The sequence below is a fragment of the Haemorhous mexicanus genome, chromosome 13 (genome assembly GCF_027477595.1).
Source record: "Haemorhous mexicanus isolate bHaeMex1 chromosome 13, bHaeMex1.pri, whole genome shotgun sequence".
Lineage (NCBI taxonomy): Eukaryota > Metazoa > Chordata > Aves > Passeriformes > Fringillidae > Haemorhous > Haemorhous mexicanus.
The window spans coordinates 18,958,001-18,974,950 of NC_082353.1; the positions used below are offsets into that span (position 1 = coordinate 18,958,001).

General features: G+C 40.8%; 1 protein-coding gene across 6 annotated transcripts in view; it reads left to right on the top strand.

Annotated features, from left to right (window-relative positions):
* Positions 1 to 3,511: 3,511 nt before the first annotated feature.
* Positions 3,512 to 16,950, top strand: part of LRRC28 (leucine rich repeat containing 28) — a 51,287-nt gene continuing 37,848 nt past the window's right edge. The window contains exons 1-5 of one of the 6 annotated variants that reach the window (XM_059858613.1): positions 3,512 to 3,622; positions 5,869 to 6,086; positions 9,833 to 9,873; positions 12,477 to 12,514; positions 13,272 to 13,409. In XM_059858613.1, coding sequence (XP_059714596.1) covers positions 5,904 to 6,086; positions 9,833 to 9,873; positions 12,477 to 12,514; positions 13,272 to 13,409 — 400 coding nt within the window. In that variant the 5' untranslated portion in view covers positions 3,512 to 3,622; positions 5,869 to 5,903. Of the gene's footprint in view, positions 3,746 to 4,136; positions 4,156 to 5,868; positions 6,087 to 9,832; positions 9,884 to 12,476; positions 12,515 to 13,271; positions 13,410 to 16,950 lie in introns of those variants that run through there. The other 5 variants (XM_059858614.1, XM_059858612.1, XM_059858615.1 and 2 more) reach the window with 5 other exon arrangements.

Here is a 16,950-nt window from a genome sequence, read left to right on the forward strand (position 1 = left end):
TGCAAACTGGAAATGTTCTGTTTGCTTCTTCAAGTCTTTGCAGAACCTGATGATGACACGAGGCCCTTGGCTCTTTGTTCAAAGAACCATGGAAGAAATTGAAGAAATGGAAGTTATTTGTCCTCAGATGAGGAAGAAAACCTCCCCTTGGTGTCTGTAAGAGCAGAAAAATGGAATTGCATATTCAATTACATAGGAGCTTTCAAAATTCCAAGCAATGTTTATTTTCTAGGGATAAGCAGAAGACAGTAGGACAGCACAAAGCATTCAGCCCCCATGCTGGAACCCTGCCACTTGAAGGAGAGCTCTGCCATTTTCCTTGACCACTCCAAATGTCCCAAATATGTGTTAAGCAGATTCTTCCCCAGTCTGAGCATGGGAAAGATGTTCTCTGGCTGTGAGAGCTGGCAGATGCAGCAGGCTGGGTCACTGCTGCTTCACACACTTGTGCTAACACTTGTACACACCAGAACCTAAAGAAAGCTGAAACTCCATCTGCTGATCACTGGATTGATCTGTGCCTAGAAGATTCCTCCAGCCCACAGGACCTCTCTGCACTAAGCATAGCTGCATGAGCTTAGTGTTTACTGACGGATTTTTGCCTCACCATAATTCTCAGAACACAGTCATGAACAAGAAAGCCTGTTTTGTACTGCTACTTGACACACTGAAGAGCAGAGAATAAAAATACTTGGTAATTACCTGACCTTAAAGGAGAAACTCTCTTGCTGTCATGCATCAATCACACTGAATTTTCCTGCTGCTAAAAACTGACCTTTAATTGCGAAGTGGGTATTTTTATCATATTCCAAATTTACAAAGTCTAATTTAATGCACATGATTCAATATAAGTGGTATCCACAGCACTGGGTGGAAAAGACTCATGCAGGATTATTAGGGAGGGAGAACCTCACAGTGTTCAGGACTCAGATTCAGAAATTCACTGGGATACTTTGGATTTTGTAGGTCTGTGACATTCAGAGATAGGAAACTTGTCATAAAAACCTCAATAAACATAATTTCTTCATGTTTCACTCAGCAAAACTAAAGAAAATGTTGGCATAAAGTTTTACTATGCAAAGGTATTTCCAATTACATCTCCCCAAAGGTGTCAGTCTCAATTAGTTGCCTTGTGTAATAAATCTGGTATAGCATCATCTCTTTTTATTCACACTATCTTCATCTGACTTGTGTGATTTCAGCACACACAAGGGATCACCAGAGAAGCTGTGCCAGTTTGCTCCAGCCACTGGATTTGTTCCAGTAAACCACCAGATGATGGTGGACTTTCAAGCCACTAACAACTGCAAACTACTTGAATAGATCTACTCTAAACTGGCATTTCAAAGCAAATGTTATTAGTTTCTTTGTAGGCACAGATGAGATCAGCCATCCTTCTTACAAGATGGAAAAGTCAAGCTCCCCGTGCTCTCAGAAGCACAAAAATAAGAATTAAATTAGGGTAAAAAATAGTAAACTTTACTTAGCAGAAGAGATTGCACTAGTCTGACAAGTTAGATGAGAATGACTTGGCAACCATGAGGCAAATGGTCTCCTCACCAGAAGATCAGATTCCAATATCCCTGCTCCACTCATCATTTTTAGCCTTGTGACTACATGAGCAAGGCTGGGCACCTGTGCTGGGCAGGATCAGCGCTTCAGGGATCAGCTTTCAGGTCTGAGAGCAGCACTTTTCAGAGATCACCATGGCATTGGCTGAGGGGGGAAATACAGAATGAACGAGTGTGATGATTCAGGCTGCACAAAACAACTACGAGAGAATCCTGAGTAACCTTGCAGGGGGAAAGACACAAGAAAAAATTATGTGTGTTGGTGTGAGCAGAAAAGAACCGACACAATTTGCTCTCAACAATACCAGTGTGCAGTAATCTTATCTCCTACCTGTTACTCTCTCAAAAAATCTCCGACCAAAAAACCCCAAACCATTACAACTTATGTGTAAATAAACACATTAAGTATCCTGGCTCTGCTAAGAGCAGGTCTCCCTGAAAAAAAGCTTCATCTTTCCTTTTCTGTTTCAGTAGAAGAAGACAGAAACAGTTTCTGTCCCAATCAATAACTCAATATTCTGGAGAAGTACATTTGGTTTGACACATTGAATTCTCTCTGAGGAACATGTTGCTAAAAGTCCTCATATTCAGCTTCTACTTTGGTCTGAAATAAGCTTAACTTTGAATTTCTCAGATATTTATAGAGTGAGACCAAAGTGACATTAAGAAGTGTGATGTGTTTGCTGTTTTTAAAGGCATGGTGGTCTACAAGCAGGCCACTTTGTAACATCAGCTGAAAAAAAAAGACAAGTGCTATCAATCACAGTAGAAATCATGTACACAGAATGATCTGAGAAATATGGAAGATGGTAATTTTTGAAGGGTAAATTATTTCAACGAAACCCAATCTATTTTTTTCTGAAAAAAAACAACTCCAAAAAGACTGATTGCAAAGTAAGATGGAGCAAGTGTAGTTGTCACAATCAATTATTGTCTTTCAAGTGCAGGAAAATGACAAATGAGCCATTAAGAGCTGCTATTCTTTATTTAGAACTGAAAAAGAGAGAAATGAGTCTGCAAGGGAAAAGATCTCGAGCTTTTCTGCATATTGATTTATTTCCAATGAAAGTTATGTGAATATATGGAAGAAATATCTTCTGCAGGTAACCCTGCAGACCCGCTGTGTGAATCTCGTTAGGACCCGTTTATGTTAATTAGTCTGTGGAAACTGGAAAGAGTATTTCTGCAGCTGAGATTCTTTTTTACAGCCAGCTCTAGAGGTGATCTTCAGCAAAAAGCAACTTTTTAATACCCGGTGATGTTAAATACCTTAAGGATGAGGAAATTAGCTGTCAGCAGAGAACGGACAAGACACGAACAAGTCTTTAGGTGTCATCCTAGTGTGTATGAATACACATAAAATCAAACCATTTCCACAGGGCAACGATCATGGGTAAAAATGCTCGTGGTGGGCAGGTGGTGGGTGCAGGCAGGACCCTCTGAGCACCTCCACTCTGTGTTAACACAGAAATAAAAGGCAGCGGCAGCTGCACCACAGGTAGAGGGTGGTCCCTGACCACAACTTCTATCAGCAAATTATGTTCTCTTTTATCAGCGATAAAGCAGGGATGACTTCTTAGCACCGGGGGCTGTGTGAACACGCGGGGAGGCAAGTGGAGCCCCCACATTAGCTCATGGAGCCGCACCGGGAGGGACTGGGACACCGGGAACACCTGGAACACCTGAGCACCGGCAGAGACCGGGACACCGGGAACACCCGGACACCGGCAGAAACCGGGACTCCGGGAACACCCGGACACCTGAGCACCGGCAGAGACCGCGACACCGGGAACACCCGGACACCGGGACCGCCCGCGACCCCTTAGCCCACACTGAGGGGCGGGCGCAGCGCTGAGGGGGGGCGCGCTCCCATTGGCTGGCGAAGGGAGGCGGGAGAGACGGAGCCTTGTGATTGGTTGCTATCCGCGACGGGGCGGGACTGTGTCTCGCGAGAGCCGCGCGGCAGCCGCGGTCTCGCGCGGCCCGGCCCGGCCCGTCCCGCCCCGGGTCCCTGGGCCGGCGGCGGCGCCGATCCCGCTGCGACGGCCCCGGTGAGTGGCAGTGACCCACCGGGCCGAGGGGGGAACGGGGACAGGGCCAAGGTGATCGGGTCCTGACGGTGGGAGGTCGTCTCCGGTGCTTTGCCCCTGCTGTCTGCTCGCCGGACCGCGCGGGTACGGCACCGCTCCGTGAGGGGGTGCGCGCTAGGGCTGGGCCCCATCGCCCCTGTCTGTCCCGTTCCCTCCTTGTCTCTCCGTTTTTCCTTCTCTTCCCCATGTCCCCCTTGCCCGGTGCCCCTCTCTCCCCCTTGTTTCCCTCTTTCCCATCCCTGTTTCCCCTCATTCAGCCCCTCTCCTCCTTACCCCCTTCCTCATCCTCCTCGCCGTTCCCTGAAGGACCCGGCCCCTCACAGGGCCACGGTCACTGGGTGCTATCAGCCCTCATCCTCCTTTTTTACTCTCCTTAAAGAGCATGGTTGTGGCTGTTCCTCTTCGGTAAGGCTGCACCTCATCCTTGGAAAAAGATAATTGAGAGATGAAAAGTTTGGCTGGTGGTGGAAGGGAGTGGAGGAGGTTCCTTTGAAGTAAGAGCCAAAGTAGATTGTGACTGGACTTTGCATCTGTGGCGTTGTATGTCTGTGTATCCGTGTGTGCCATGGCTAAATGTGCAGTTGTTTTATGGAGCCACAGCTCTGTGAAGAGAAGCCCACAAGTGCAGGACACCTGAAAGCCATCTCTGGACAATTTGGAAGGCTATTGGGTATTTATGTGTGTGTTTTGTCATTTGTCAGCTTCTGATTAAAAACAAAAATCAGAGAAAGATGAGCTTTCCTTCACCTTGTCTTATATTGTAGAGGCTAATAATAAATACTCAGATTATGTTCATTAAAAATTTTAACACTTTTCCAGGAATTATTTTAATGCTGATCACAGAAGTAGAGTTGGGAATTGTCATGACTTTATTCCTTGCTCTTCTGGACTAAGAGAGCTTTAATGTTAGGAGTGCCAAGGGCCAGTGTATGTGCTCTGTTCCCTAAAACAGCTAATGAAGGCAATGGTTAAAAACCTCACAAATGTGCATTGCTGCAGAAGGACTCAGATCACTGCTAAGAGCTGTTATCTGCAAACCAAGGCAACTTCTCAAACCAATGAAGTAGTTTGATTTCATGTATGGTTGGGCTGTCGCTCTTCAGCTGGAGTTTGTGTACCATGCCTATAACCAGATGGGATTTATGATTCAGGGCCTTCACTTCCAATATTTGTTATGATTAGAAACCTCTCCTTCAGTTAAGAATTGAACTAAAATAGAAGATGTTATTGGTGGGAAGCAGTTCTGAGTCCTTGCCTTTCATTAGTGGGAATTAATTTATATATAGAAGTCTGTAGCAAAATGGTAGCTTTAAATTAATGAATAGTCTGGGTTTATTATGTTTTTGTGAGATAGTTGAAAAGATGCAGCACTACTGTTGTTGTCTAAATCTAGACAGCATAATAATGACTTGAATTTTGGTTATATCTGAAAAACAAGTTGAATAAAGTCAGCTTTCAGATACAAGTTAATTTTTAATTTGCCTTCCTGCTTTTGTTTTCTGGTTTTGAAATTGTCAGTTAAAGCTTGACACTTTGTTCTCTCTGGTTTTATTTTTAGTAGAGCAAGCTGAAAATCTGCTGTCTTATCTAACCCTTGATAAATTTTCTTGCTGCAAGTTTCAGATTTCTCATATATTAGTGTATAATTTTAAATTACTTTACTGGCTATCTATCCCAATTACCTCTTCCAACTGGTAAATTATTCCACCAGTTTTATATGGGAAAGCACTTCAAACTTTCATTGCCTTTTGTCTTACTGCCTTAAAAGATAATGGTGTTTTTAAATCATCTGACACTAAAATCCTGTATTAATTGCCTGTTTTTCTTATTTATGAGTTCTTCTTTTAGCACATGGGACAAGATAGATGTGGGACATCAGTAATGTTTAATAGAAATTGCTTTTTTCTTCTTCTTGTGGTGGCAATTTTGACAGAATAATCCCAAAGGTCCATTGAACATGCATGAAGCTAAAGGCATTAAATATAAACAAATATAACAAAGATTTTGTTATTTCAGATCCTATAATGCACTAAAGCTTAATCCAGAAAATAACTTAGAGTGTGGATGTTCTGGAGACTTTGTGTATTAACTGGAACAAGTGTGTTTAGATAAATTATCAGAGAATCTGTAATCAGGAACTCCTCCTGCAAAAGAAGCACGGCTACACCTTGGTAATACTGGGATTTTTTCCTCTTTTTGTCTCCTAGAAATGGCTCTGCTCCCCGACGAGGCGATGCAGTAGATGTGGTGCTTAGTCATGGCATCAGAACTGTGTAAAACAATCTCTGAGGCAAAGCTGGAAAGGCACAAGAACTTGTTTTTGAATTACCGAAATCTCCATCACTTCCCTCTGGAGTTACTGAAAGATGAGGGGCTGCAGTACTTGGAGAGACTTTACATGAAAAGAAATTCCCTGACCACATTGGTACGGCAGTCTCTTTATTGCAATGCTTACTGTCTGTGTGCTTAGCAATTCTGATTTTTGAAACAGAAAAGAGTTTACATTATAGATAATCTGACCCTGAATTATATCATCAGCTGTAAGATGTGAGTATTTGAACTTGCATAGGTAATGTAGAGAATAATAAATGGGTGTTCATAACATTTTATGGTTACCCTTCTCAAGCTTTCAAGACCTGCGGGGGCTTTTCTTGTCAGGCTTGTTGTTCCGTAGGATTTTTTTTAGCCTATAGGTTTTACTCACATAAGTGGTCAGTTTCTCCTGTTAGATGATGATGTGCAGTCTATTCTACATTTCTTCATTAGGCTGAATGACTTTTTCCCTTGGTGTGTGCCTAATTTCCAAGGCAATGTCAATCCCAGGGTCTAATTCCAAACCTGTTAAGGTGCCAGTAAAAACTTGCATCTATGGGCTGCTCTTGTTAGGAGAACACAGTCATATGTCACAATTAATGTGGGATTTTCTTTTGAGATTTCTTCTTGTTTTGTTGTTTTTCCCTGAACCGAGGAAATTCTCACCCTGAGTCAATGTTGTGACCTCAAAATTCAGTGTGGGGCAGTTAAATAACTGTGAGAGATGTTCTGAGCTGGTAAGACTCTATAGGATGTGGTCAGAACTTGCCACTGTCAATAGGCTCAAGTCTCCAAGTTTTCATTTTTGGTTGCTTGATTGGTTTGGATTTGTTGTTTGGGGTTTTTTTGGTGGCCTCTTCCAGGGTATGAGAAGTAAAATTGTAGCAATGGTAGAGGAGCTGTAGGGGATGGCTGCTTAAAATTCACTAAAATTGTACAGTTTTCAGGGTTTCCTAGAACGAGTCCAGTACTCCACTTTAAGGGCCAAAAGCTGAAAGGATTCTGAAGATTTTATGCCTTTTCTTCATCTGGAATGAGTCACTTAAGTTGACATGTACTGTAGAGAATTATTTTAGCACTCTGGTTTTGGGCAGTAATTTAATAATGTGCAATAATTTAACAGGAGGATAGGATTCATGGTTACAAATCAAAACTGCTATAAAATTAGCCAAAGGCTGTAAACAGCTCTGCCTTGACACTTTGTGAAATTCAGTGATGATTTAGTGCAGTAAGTTCACAAACTTTGCACTGCTCAAAAGATGAAACAAAAAGGAGGGTTTTGTATGTAAGTGTTAAGACCTAGATAAAGAAACTGAAACAAAAGTTAAAATGTAGGTCATGCTTAGGCAAAATTGCTTTCAAACAGTGTGAAGCAGAGCTTGATTAGATTCACAGCAATCAGGATAACTTGCTCATAATGTGCCTTGTTGGGCTCTCATTCAAGTGCTCAGCACTATTGTTGGAACAAGGCAAACAAATTTGGGTGTCATTCACTGAGCATCTGTTCCACAGAAGAGATGTTGGAAGTTGTAGTGGACCAAAATAGATCAAGTCAGCAGCATGTTACAAAAAAAGGCAGATGTCTTTTTGGAACATGGAAAGTTTCACAATCTCCATTAAAAGCAGAAGGAAGTAATTATTGATACTGTTAAAGCACAAGCTGGAGCAGAGAGTTTCATACCCATGAACAGCCTGGGTGAACTGGAGAGAACCTAGAGAGCAGCAGCAGGGGACCTTTAGAGAGCACGTCCTGAGAGAAAAGGTTAAAGATGATGGAGAGGAAAAAACAGGAGGAACTGGGGGAAACAGAAATCAGATGTTTTTACGGAGCAGAATTTCATAATGAGGTTTTTTTGATGTCCACTACTTGTAGGATAAGTAATGCCCTCGATTTTAGTAAAGTCATAGGTAGTCAGGTACACTGAGGCAGTGGAGGGAGTGGAAATCTCAGCTGAGAATACTTGAAAACAAATTATTGAAGGAAGATATGCCTTCCCTATACTTCTCTAATGCAAGGTGATGAGCAACAGCAACACTTCAAGTTGCATGAGCATTATTGAAAACCATCAAAACAGAACCTGAACCATATTTCTCTAAAATTAGGCGGTACTTTTATCCCACTGGTCCATTCCTTCAGAATTCTGAAAATAAATGACTAAATCAGCTTTTGTTCTTTACTCTTCTCAAATGACTCTTGTCCTTGACAGATGACTCTTACGAAATGTCTGGGATAGTTACACTGACAGAATTTACCTTGCCTAAGAATAATTTCATTTTTGTCTCCATTGGCAAGATGGAAGTGATGGAGTGCTGTGACATAATGAATGGATCAAGGAGCCATACCAGGAGTATCCCAGCCCCAAATCTTCCCACTTCTCAGTTCATCTTTGATCACATGAGCCTTCCAGTACCCAATTTCCCCATCTATTAAAAGGAAATAGATGTTTGCCTTGTTAGCTCTGTCAAGCTAAGCAAGATCAAGAGTAATTGATCTTCATTTCCTGCCTCAGAATATGTGATGCTGTCCTGTTCCGACAGAGCAGCAGGTGGAATGGTGACAATAGGTCGTGGTTCAGGTTAACATCCTTATGGTAATGAAGGCAGTAGGATGGCGGTGAAATCGGCTTTTCCCACACTTTTGTCCCTTGAGGCTGGAATGGTTTTGTGCTTGAGCCCCTTTTCCCGGTTGAAGCTGCGGGGTTTGCCCGGGGCCGGTCCCGCCGGGGCGGGCGCTGCGCTCCGGCGGAGCTGCCGCCAGGGGGCAGCGCCGGATCAGCGACAGCGCCTGCCGGCTGTGACGTCACCGCGGCGGGGGCTTCGCCTCCCCGGCGCCGCTCGGCCTGAGCCATCGATTGCTGCTCCCGAGCTGGGCAGTCTCGGCTTTGGACTCAGCTCTAGCACGGGGCATGTTTGCTACATGAGAATATTACCTTTTTCATATGAGCATATTTCTCCATCGTCAAGTTATCAACAAAAAGTTATATGTTTTAGAGAATATAGCTATTTAAGGTGTCATACATCATGTTTATTCACATGAATATCTCTAGTTTTAACAAGAATTTAATTATGTGATCAAGCTGCTTTTGAAATATAGTCATTTCTGCATCTATCAGTATTGTAACCCTTTTTTTCAGTAAGACAAATATATGTTAAAGCAGGTTTCCTAAGTAATAAAACTGTCTTAACTTTGAATAATTTTGAGTACAGTTTCCAACACGACATCTGAAGCTTGTGAAGCCAATTTTGTGATATGTGCTCATGGTTATAAATGCCACCAAGGAAGAGAATTACAGCTAGGGATCAGTTGGCAGTTAAGAAATGATATGCATGTTAATATGTAAATATGAAAATCTAGTTTGATGGATTCAGCAGTTCTGGCTTGGTGGTAATTGATCAAACTACACAAAGATTGTAGGTCATTTCCCAGTTTAGCAGCATTATAAAATACATTCTGGTTAGACATCTTGTGTAGTTCTTGTTCTGCTGGAAGTCTGTAAAGGCTGCAACTTCTTAGCAATCTCTCCCCTTCAACTAACCCATTTATTTGAATATATTTTCTAAAGGAGATGAGGTAATCTATCTTTTGAGTCTCAGAAATCTGACTACCATTTTGCTGAGGACATGATAATGGCACTTCTAGGCTGTAGTTTTGTTCAGTAGTGAATTGCTCACCCAGGATACATCTGAGATTGCTTGATGGATACTTGGGGTATGGAACCAGGGTATTGTATAGACATTCCTTGTTGCTATTTTTCCTGCTAACATGTTGTAGTGTGGTGATTAAAATGACTTGGGTACACAATGTTTGTGTGTCTGGTTTTTGTTTCGAAACCTAAAAAATCTCTAACTCTCTTTCAGCCAGAAAACCTTGCTCAGAAGCTTCCAAACCTCGTGGAATTGTGAGTTTGTGTAGGAGTTCTAATATATTTTTATTATGCTTATCTGTCTCATCTTAAAATAATCTAGAATCTATTACTTGCGTATAATTTCTCTCTTAAGTGTGGAGGGTTTTCTTGGAGGGCAAGAAAGGGTAATTTTTTTGTTGTTGTGTGTTCTTAATTTGTTTGTTGTTGGGCTTTTTTTCCAATGGAGGTGTATTAAGTCCAATTTTAATTTTTTCAAAATTTCTTGTTTATAGTATGAGAAGAACTTTATACCACTGTGTGTACTGCTGAGGGAAAAAAACCTTAGCCCATAAATTCCTTGTAGACTTGTCACACTGATAAACCCCTGGAACCTCCCAGTGCAGTGGTCAGAGGGCTGTGACAGAGCCAGAGTAACAGGTTACAGCCTCCAGCCCATCCCTTGCTGCTCATTCCCACCCCAGCTCCCAGGGGTTTTATGATCTCAGTCTTGCTGATTGCAGTAATCAGTTTTTGGAACCAAGTCACAGATTGTCAAATAGGAGCAGGGATGAGCATGTAGGGATAGTAACTATGGAATGATGATTGCTGTAGGCAGAGCAGTTTATCCAGTCTTGTCCAAAAAATGGATGTCCCATGAACTGGATTATTTTGACAATTAATTTAATTAAGCCCCTGAGACAATGCTTCCTTCCTTCCTTCCTTCCTTCCTTCCCCTTTTCTTATAAAGTTGTGATTGCCTTCTGTGGTAGGATTGGCAGTGGGGGGTTAAAAGGAATATCCTCTTCTCCCCTTTTAAGCCCTGTGTCTCAGTTTCACATGAGTAACTGGTGGAGCATTGATAGCATTGATCGTTTATTTAATGGCCAGCTCCACATGGGAGATGTTTATCTGAGGAGTCCATGCCCTCAGCTGGCTGATCTTGTCATCCTCATGTGGCCCTTTAACCCCACCTTGCTGGTGCCTGGTCCACAGTGTAACTGAACTGGTTTGCAGGTCACTGCAGTCTCTGACTCACTCAAGAGCAAATCCTATCTGATCATGCCTCTGTCTTGAGAGCAGTAAAATTAATATTTTTATATTTGATAATCATGATTTGCCACTGGGCATCAGGAAACCTCTCTGTTATTTGATACTGCTTTTAGGAAAACCTGTTTAAATTACAGCTTAAAATAATTTCTTAGAAACACTGATTTATAGGAGGCAAACCTAATTATTTGGTGTTCAGCAAGCTCAGTTGTCCCACCATTATCCCCACACATTCTGGTGGTCTGGAGAGAGCTGCAATGGGCCTGTGGTTTGTGTAGCTCTAATAGGACAAGTCAGTTTTTGATGAGACAATAAAAGGTGTTTTGTTGTCAGGGAAGAGACCACAAAACAAGGATTTATTTAAAGAATAATTTGGTACAGTATCTTTCAGTTTTGAGAGACAAATTATTTTTATTTTCCTAAAAGTTATTACATCCTTAGCTATCTCACTTGTGTGTTTTTCTGGGTGTATCATGCCCCTGATGCTGGGCTATGAGGTGTAGCTCCTCATAATACAGGGGTTTTTTAGCTTAAGTGAAATAGTTCACAAATATTTTAAGGGCTGCAGCTGAAATGGGTAAGAGAATGCTCATCCTATGTTTCTACAAACATGTATGCTATTTTTATTTTTGTTAAGTTTTTAGCAAACTACAGCTTTTAAAGAGAAAGAGAAGGTTCAGATGCCCCATGCAGTTGAAATGTTTATAGGTCGTTTCACTTGTTCTGTCTCCCTGAAAAGAGAGGTTCTTACTTTAGGAAATGCTCTTGGAATACAGTAGGAAAAAACATGCCATGAAAATAATTCCATGTGTGCCGAAGCAATTGAACTCTGAGCACTCAATATTCCTTTACAGTTGGATATCAGTATTGAAAAAATTTGTTACTGTATTTTTCTACAAGATACAATTGTTCTTTTGCAGCAATGATGATTGAAATCTGAAATGTGCAAAATCTAAGATCAGTGTTTGTGTTACCAGAAGTACTGGAAGTGCTCCATCAGAGGGTGCTGAATATTCTTAGTGAGAGATCTGGCCACCCTCTGTAGCTGCATAAATAACCATGTGCAGGATTGGGTTTTTCTTTTATAAAATGTACTTTAAGCTTGAAAAACCCACTTTCAGTGAATAGATCATGAGCTTATTTCTTCACCAGAGGTGTGAGAGTTTGTGTAGGGGAAAATGTTTGTAATTGTATAACTTCTGTGGGTGTGGGCTTTTTTGCTTACCTTGGCCAGCATTTAGTGTCAAATAACCTGGTGATCAAATATGGTTTATTCTGGTTATTCTCTCTGCTTATTCTTTTCCCTTTTTGTTTTCCTCCATATGGCTTGCAAAATTAAAGCCTGTTATTATTGTAACTGTGAATGGTTTGTTTTACTTAATTGTATGTAATTTTCTTTTATTTTTATGGTAATCATTTAATAATCCAAGTGAAACTTAAGTACCTGTCCATTGCCAATTTATACAGTTTCCACAGCTTTTGTGGTCATAGGGAGGTATGGCTTTGAGGGTGCTCTTTCAGTCTGAAACTGGATATTTTGCAAACTGATTATGTAGCAGAAGTCCTTGAGGGTAACAGGTGGTGTCCTCTGCTTTTTCTCCTCCCCCCAGGTACCTTCATTCAAATAACATAGTTGTTGTACCTGAAGGTAAGTAATCTACCAGCTCACAATAAGTGGCAGGAATCATAAAATATTCATTTTTCTTCTTTTGAAGAGACCTACTTTTCCTTTATTTTCCCATAAAACATTAAAGATTTTCATACAAAATATACCAGTGTAGCTTTTAGTTGATAATGTCCTTATTTATGCTATGTTAAATTCTTTTAATGAATTCTCAAATGCACCTAAATGCTGTTTGCTCCAGTTCTAATTGCAGAAAGTGAAAAGGCTAAATGGCACTCTCTGCAGAAACTAAAAATCCAGAGTGTCTGCTGCTTTCAGGCAGTTACCACACTGAATACTCTGCTGGTTTAGATCATGACAGATTTGAAACCCAAAGGAGCAAGAACTTGTACTAGTTTCTTTGTCTTAATTGCAGTTATGCTCCCAACTTGAGGAATTTGTGTTCAATTTATGCTCTTTCTGAATATAAATTGGATAGAGTCAAAGGAAGAGAATGGAGAAAGTGGTTTCAGAGCAGAATTGTCTGAGGAGGGTCTGGAGATGGGAGTACTCTGTACATCACTGTGTTTGTTAGCCCTGTCTCACTGCCAGCAGAGCTGTTTGTTAGCCAGAGCAGCATTTCCACAATTGATGTCACTGAGCTGTGAGACCGGCTTTAACACCTCGAGATGCGCTCAGACACAGCTGTTGGGTGCTGTGGCTTGTCCTCCTCTCACAGTCCCATGGAGATTTTAATGTCACTCTTGGGTCACATTCATGTTTTAATCTGTTCTCTCACAAGCCATTGGCTCCCTGGTTAAGCTGCAGTTTCTGGACCTGAGTGACAATGCCCTGGAGATCGTGTGCCCGGAGATCGGCCGCCTGAGGTCCCTGCGGCACCTTCGCCTGGCAAACAACCAGCTGAAATACTTACCTGCAGGTGAGTGCCGTGTCTGAGGGCTCACAGCCCTGACACAGCCCTGCAGCTTCACTTGCCAGTGATCTGCTCTTGGTGCTCTGAGTGCTACACCCTGCACTTGCAGGATTGCCGTTTGTACTGCTCCCAGTGTGCTCTGGTTAGGGAAAAGCTGTGTTCTATGTGCTTGCAGAGTCCTGAGAAATGCTGCTGAAGTGGGAAAAACGTATTTATTTAACAGCCTTTGCCATCATATCAAGAAAATATTGAACTTCTTTGAGAAGACACAAAATGCCAATGACAACTGTCATTATGATAAAATGATGTTTCTTCCAATTTTCCACAATAGAAAGGATTCCGGTCTTTCCTTCCTTTTTTTTCGCCCAACAGCCCCAATCTCATATTTTCTAAAAAGACACATGTCTAGTAGCTTTGCCTATGGCAGTTCTGTCTCATTGTGGCAGTAGATAACAAAGGTTTGTCTTGCTAGTTTATAATAGAAAAACAAAACTTATTCAAAGTAAATGTGACACAAAGTCAGAAAAAGTTGGCCATAGGCAAATTTTGAATGCTTTTTTTTTTGTCTTCTAAATACTTTGATAAGCAGATACACCATTATTATTCTTCTATCACCCTTATAAGGGTTCAGATAAGATGATGGTGATTTTTCAAATACTTTTTTAATTTTAGTTTTTAATTTTCATTTAGTGTATTTGCATTTTCTGATCTGCAGAGATGATAAAAATTTAAGGCTATGATTTCAAAAAACTGGTCTAACTTAATCTAACAGGATGAGCTCTTGGCTCTATTTTAACTAATTTCTCAATGTGACCTTCATGTGTTTTAAGTTCAGATTGTTTATTCTCAAGAAATGTTCTGCAAATGCTCCTTGAAGTTTTGGGTGCAGAAATCTTGCTGTCCTTTCCTTGCACTTTTCTAGACTGCTTTAAAAAAGTCAGAGGACGGTTATGATTAGAAAGAAAAAAAAATGTATACGACTATGTAAATGCTCTGGAATGAAATTAGATAAACCTGTTAAACATTATGACCCAGGGCCAATAAAATTTCCATCAATTTTCAGATGTCCTACATTCAAAAGAAAGGAGTGACTTGAGTGTGCTTTATGTTCCTCAAAGATAATTTACCTTATGGTGCTGTACCATGAAAGAAAGACTTGTTCAAAGAAAAAGTGACACATTTTCTGCAAAACTTCACACATTAACTTAAAAAGGTTCCAAAAAAGACTTTCAAAAGGATAATTTACATTACTGAAGAGTTGATTTGGAGTCTACCACATTTGATTAGGAACTGGTATCAGCTGAGACTTGCTGCATTAAATTCCTCCTGAAGTTTATAGAAAATCGGGTCCTGAGCATTGTCCCTGAACGTGTTTTTTGTGTGCATGACAAGGCTGCATGCTTAGGAATACTGCTGGTGTTGCCTGCTTGTGCACTGGGGGCTGCAGCAGTGTGTGGTCTTTGTGTTTGTGGTGGTGTCCCTTGTGCCACTGCTGGTACTAATCCTGTCAGTGGGACTGGATGTCACACAAGTGTGACCAGCCCAAGCAGGATTAGCCTTTCACTAACACTGCATAATTTGCCCACTGGAGAGTTAATCTATTGCACTCTTTCCTAAACAGAAGTTTAGGAATTCCCAAAGAGGGCTTCCAAGTGTGTTTTCTTAGTTGTTCTCTGTAAAATTGTGAAGACTTCAAAGACTTCATTAAAAAAATCTTAAGAGTTTCAAAATAACACTTATGTTCAACAATTGAAAAAGGAGAGCAAAATAATAAATTTTGATGAATTGTTTCATCCTTAATTATACTGGTAGCATGAATCTTCATTATAGTGTCAGCTAGCATTCTATTGGGAAAGCTGGCAAAGTTCAGCTGAACTAGGATGGGATGTGATTCCACTGCAGTGCATCATTTTACTGTGTGTTCACTGCTTTCTGTGCAGCAGACACTGCACTGCTAGGTAAAGACAGTTCTAAATGGCTCTTAATTTATAATAAGGCACCATTTAAGATATGATTTAGCTTCTACTTGTGCAGAATTTAAAGATCTGCGTTTAAAAAGTGCTTTTGGGTTTAGATGACAGTCATTTATGGAAATTACTTCAGAGTGGTTGCACTGGCATTCCTCTTGGGTCTTCATTCCCCGTGTCTGGTGTTAAAAGTACTGTCAGTTTTTTCAGAATTCCATGGATATCTAGGAAGATAGTCTCGGTAATATCCTAAATCAATTGCTAAAAAATATCTTTCTTGCAGCTGCAGAACAGTTGGATGGTAAATGTTTGCTGTTATGTGTCTGAACAACCCCACTGTTCTATTGCATTTTAATTCTTAAGAATGATTCTTTGCTGTGTCTTCCTTAATTGTGATTAAGAGCTGGAAGAAACAATGCAATTAATAGCATATGTTGATTCATTATGCATTTTTAATGGTTTTGTTCCACAATTGTGCTCTTAGTGTTCATTTTTAGTATTTAAGATTTGCCTTATAGAAATCAAATTTTAAACTAATTGAAGTGGTGTGCATTTAAGATTTAGATTTAAGCCTCTGGTCTGATTGTAGAGATTCTTCAGACTCTGATAGAGGTTGAGTCTGTGCTGTGGTTTGTCTGCACTGGGATGGGCAAGGTTTTAATCTCTTAAGTGCTTGTTTTAATAAAACACAGGAGAATTTAATAATAACACCCACTCTGCTTTTCTCAGGTATGGTCATGATTGTTCAGTGAGTTTTAAAAAATCATTTTAAGACAGGAGATGGGGGAGAATGATAAAAATACACGAAGCCAGTGTGGAGGCATCAGCTTTAGCTTCCTGAAGAAATCAGGCAATGGAGGACTGATAATGGAGAATGGGCATTAGGTGAAGCATGGAAATGGCATCCCTTGGAGATGGGGAAGCACCTTCTGTGCAGTGGCTCTCTGGTAGTGTGACTGAAAGTCCTTCCTTTGTGCTCAGCAAACACTCCCAAATCGCTGCCACCCTTGGGTCAGATCCTGAGCTTTGGCCTCAAGGCTCTGTTTGATTTTCCAGTGCTGAGGGGGCTTCTTTCAGCTGTTGTGAGAACTGCTCAGAGGTGACTCAGCTGAACTTGATGAGAATTAAAGGGAAAAATTTGTCCAGAATAAGTGTGTTGAAACTGAAATATAATAGCAAATGGCTGGAAGAAAATGCTTTGTGGAATTCTCCTAAAGTCATATTTGGAATATACTTTAGATAAGATTAATAAGTGGACCAGCTTCTGCCTAATGCAGAGTCTTCAGTATCTACATTCTGGGGTAGTCAGAATCCCTGAGAGGTTCTGCCTTTCAGAGATGAGCTGATTAAAGAGTTGCAGATAAGTAAAAAGAGATTTAATGTTCTAAAGTTCTCTTGAGGACTTGTTTTCATTTAAATGCACAACATTTTTTTGTTCTGCAAATTGTAAATCTTGTAGCTGCTGTCTGTAACAGTTTCTTGGTTCATTTATTTGGCTCTGGTAAATGCAGTTCTTGAACATGAACTAAGTTTTGTCAAGTTTTCTACTATTTAAATGCAGCACTTAAATAATCTGAATT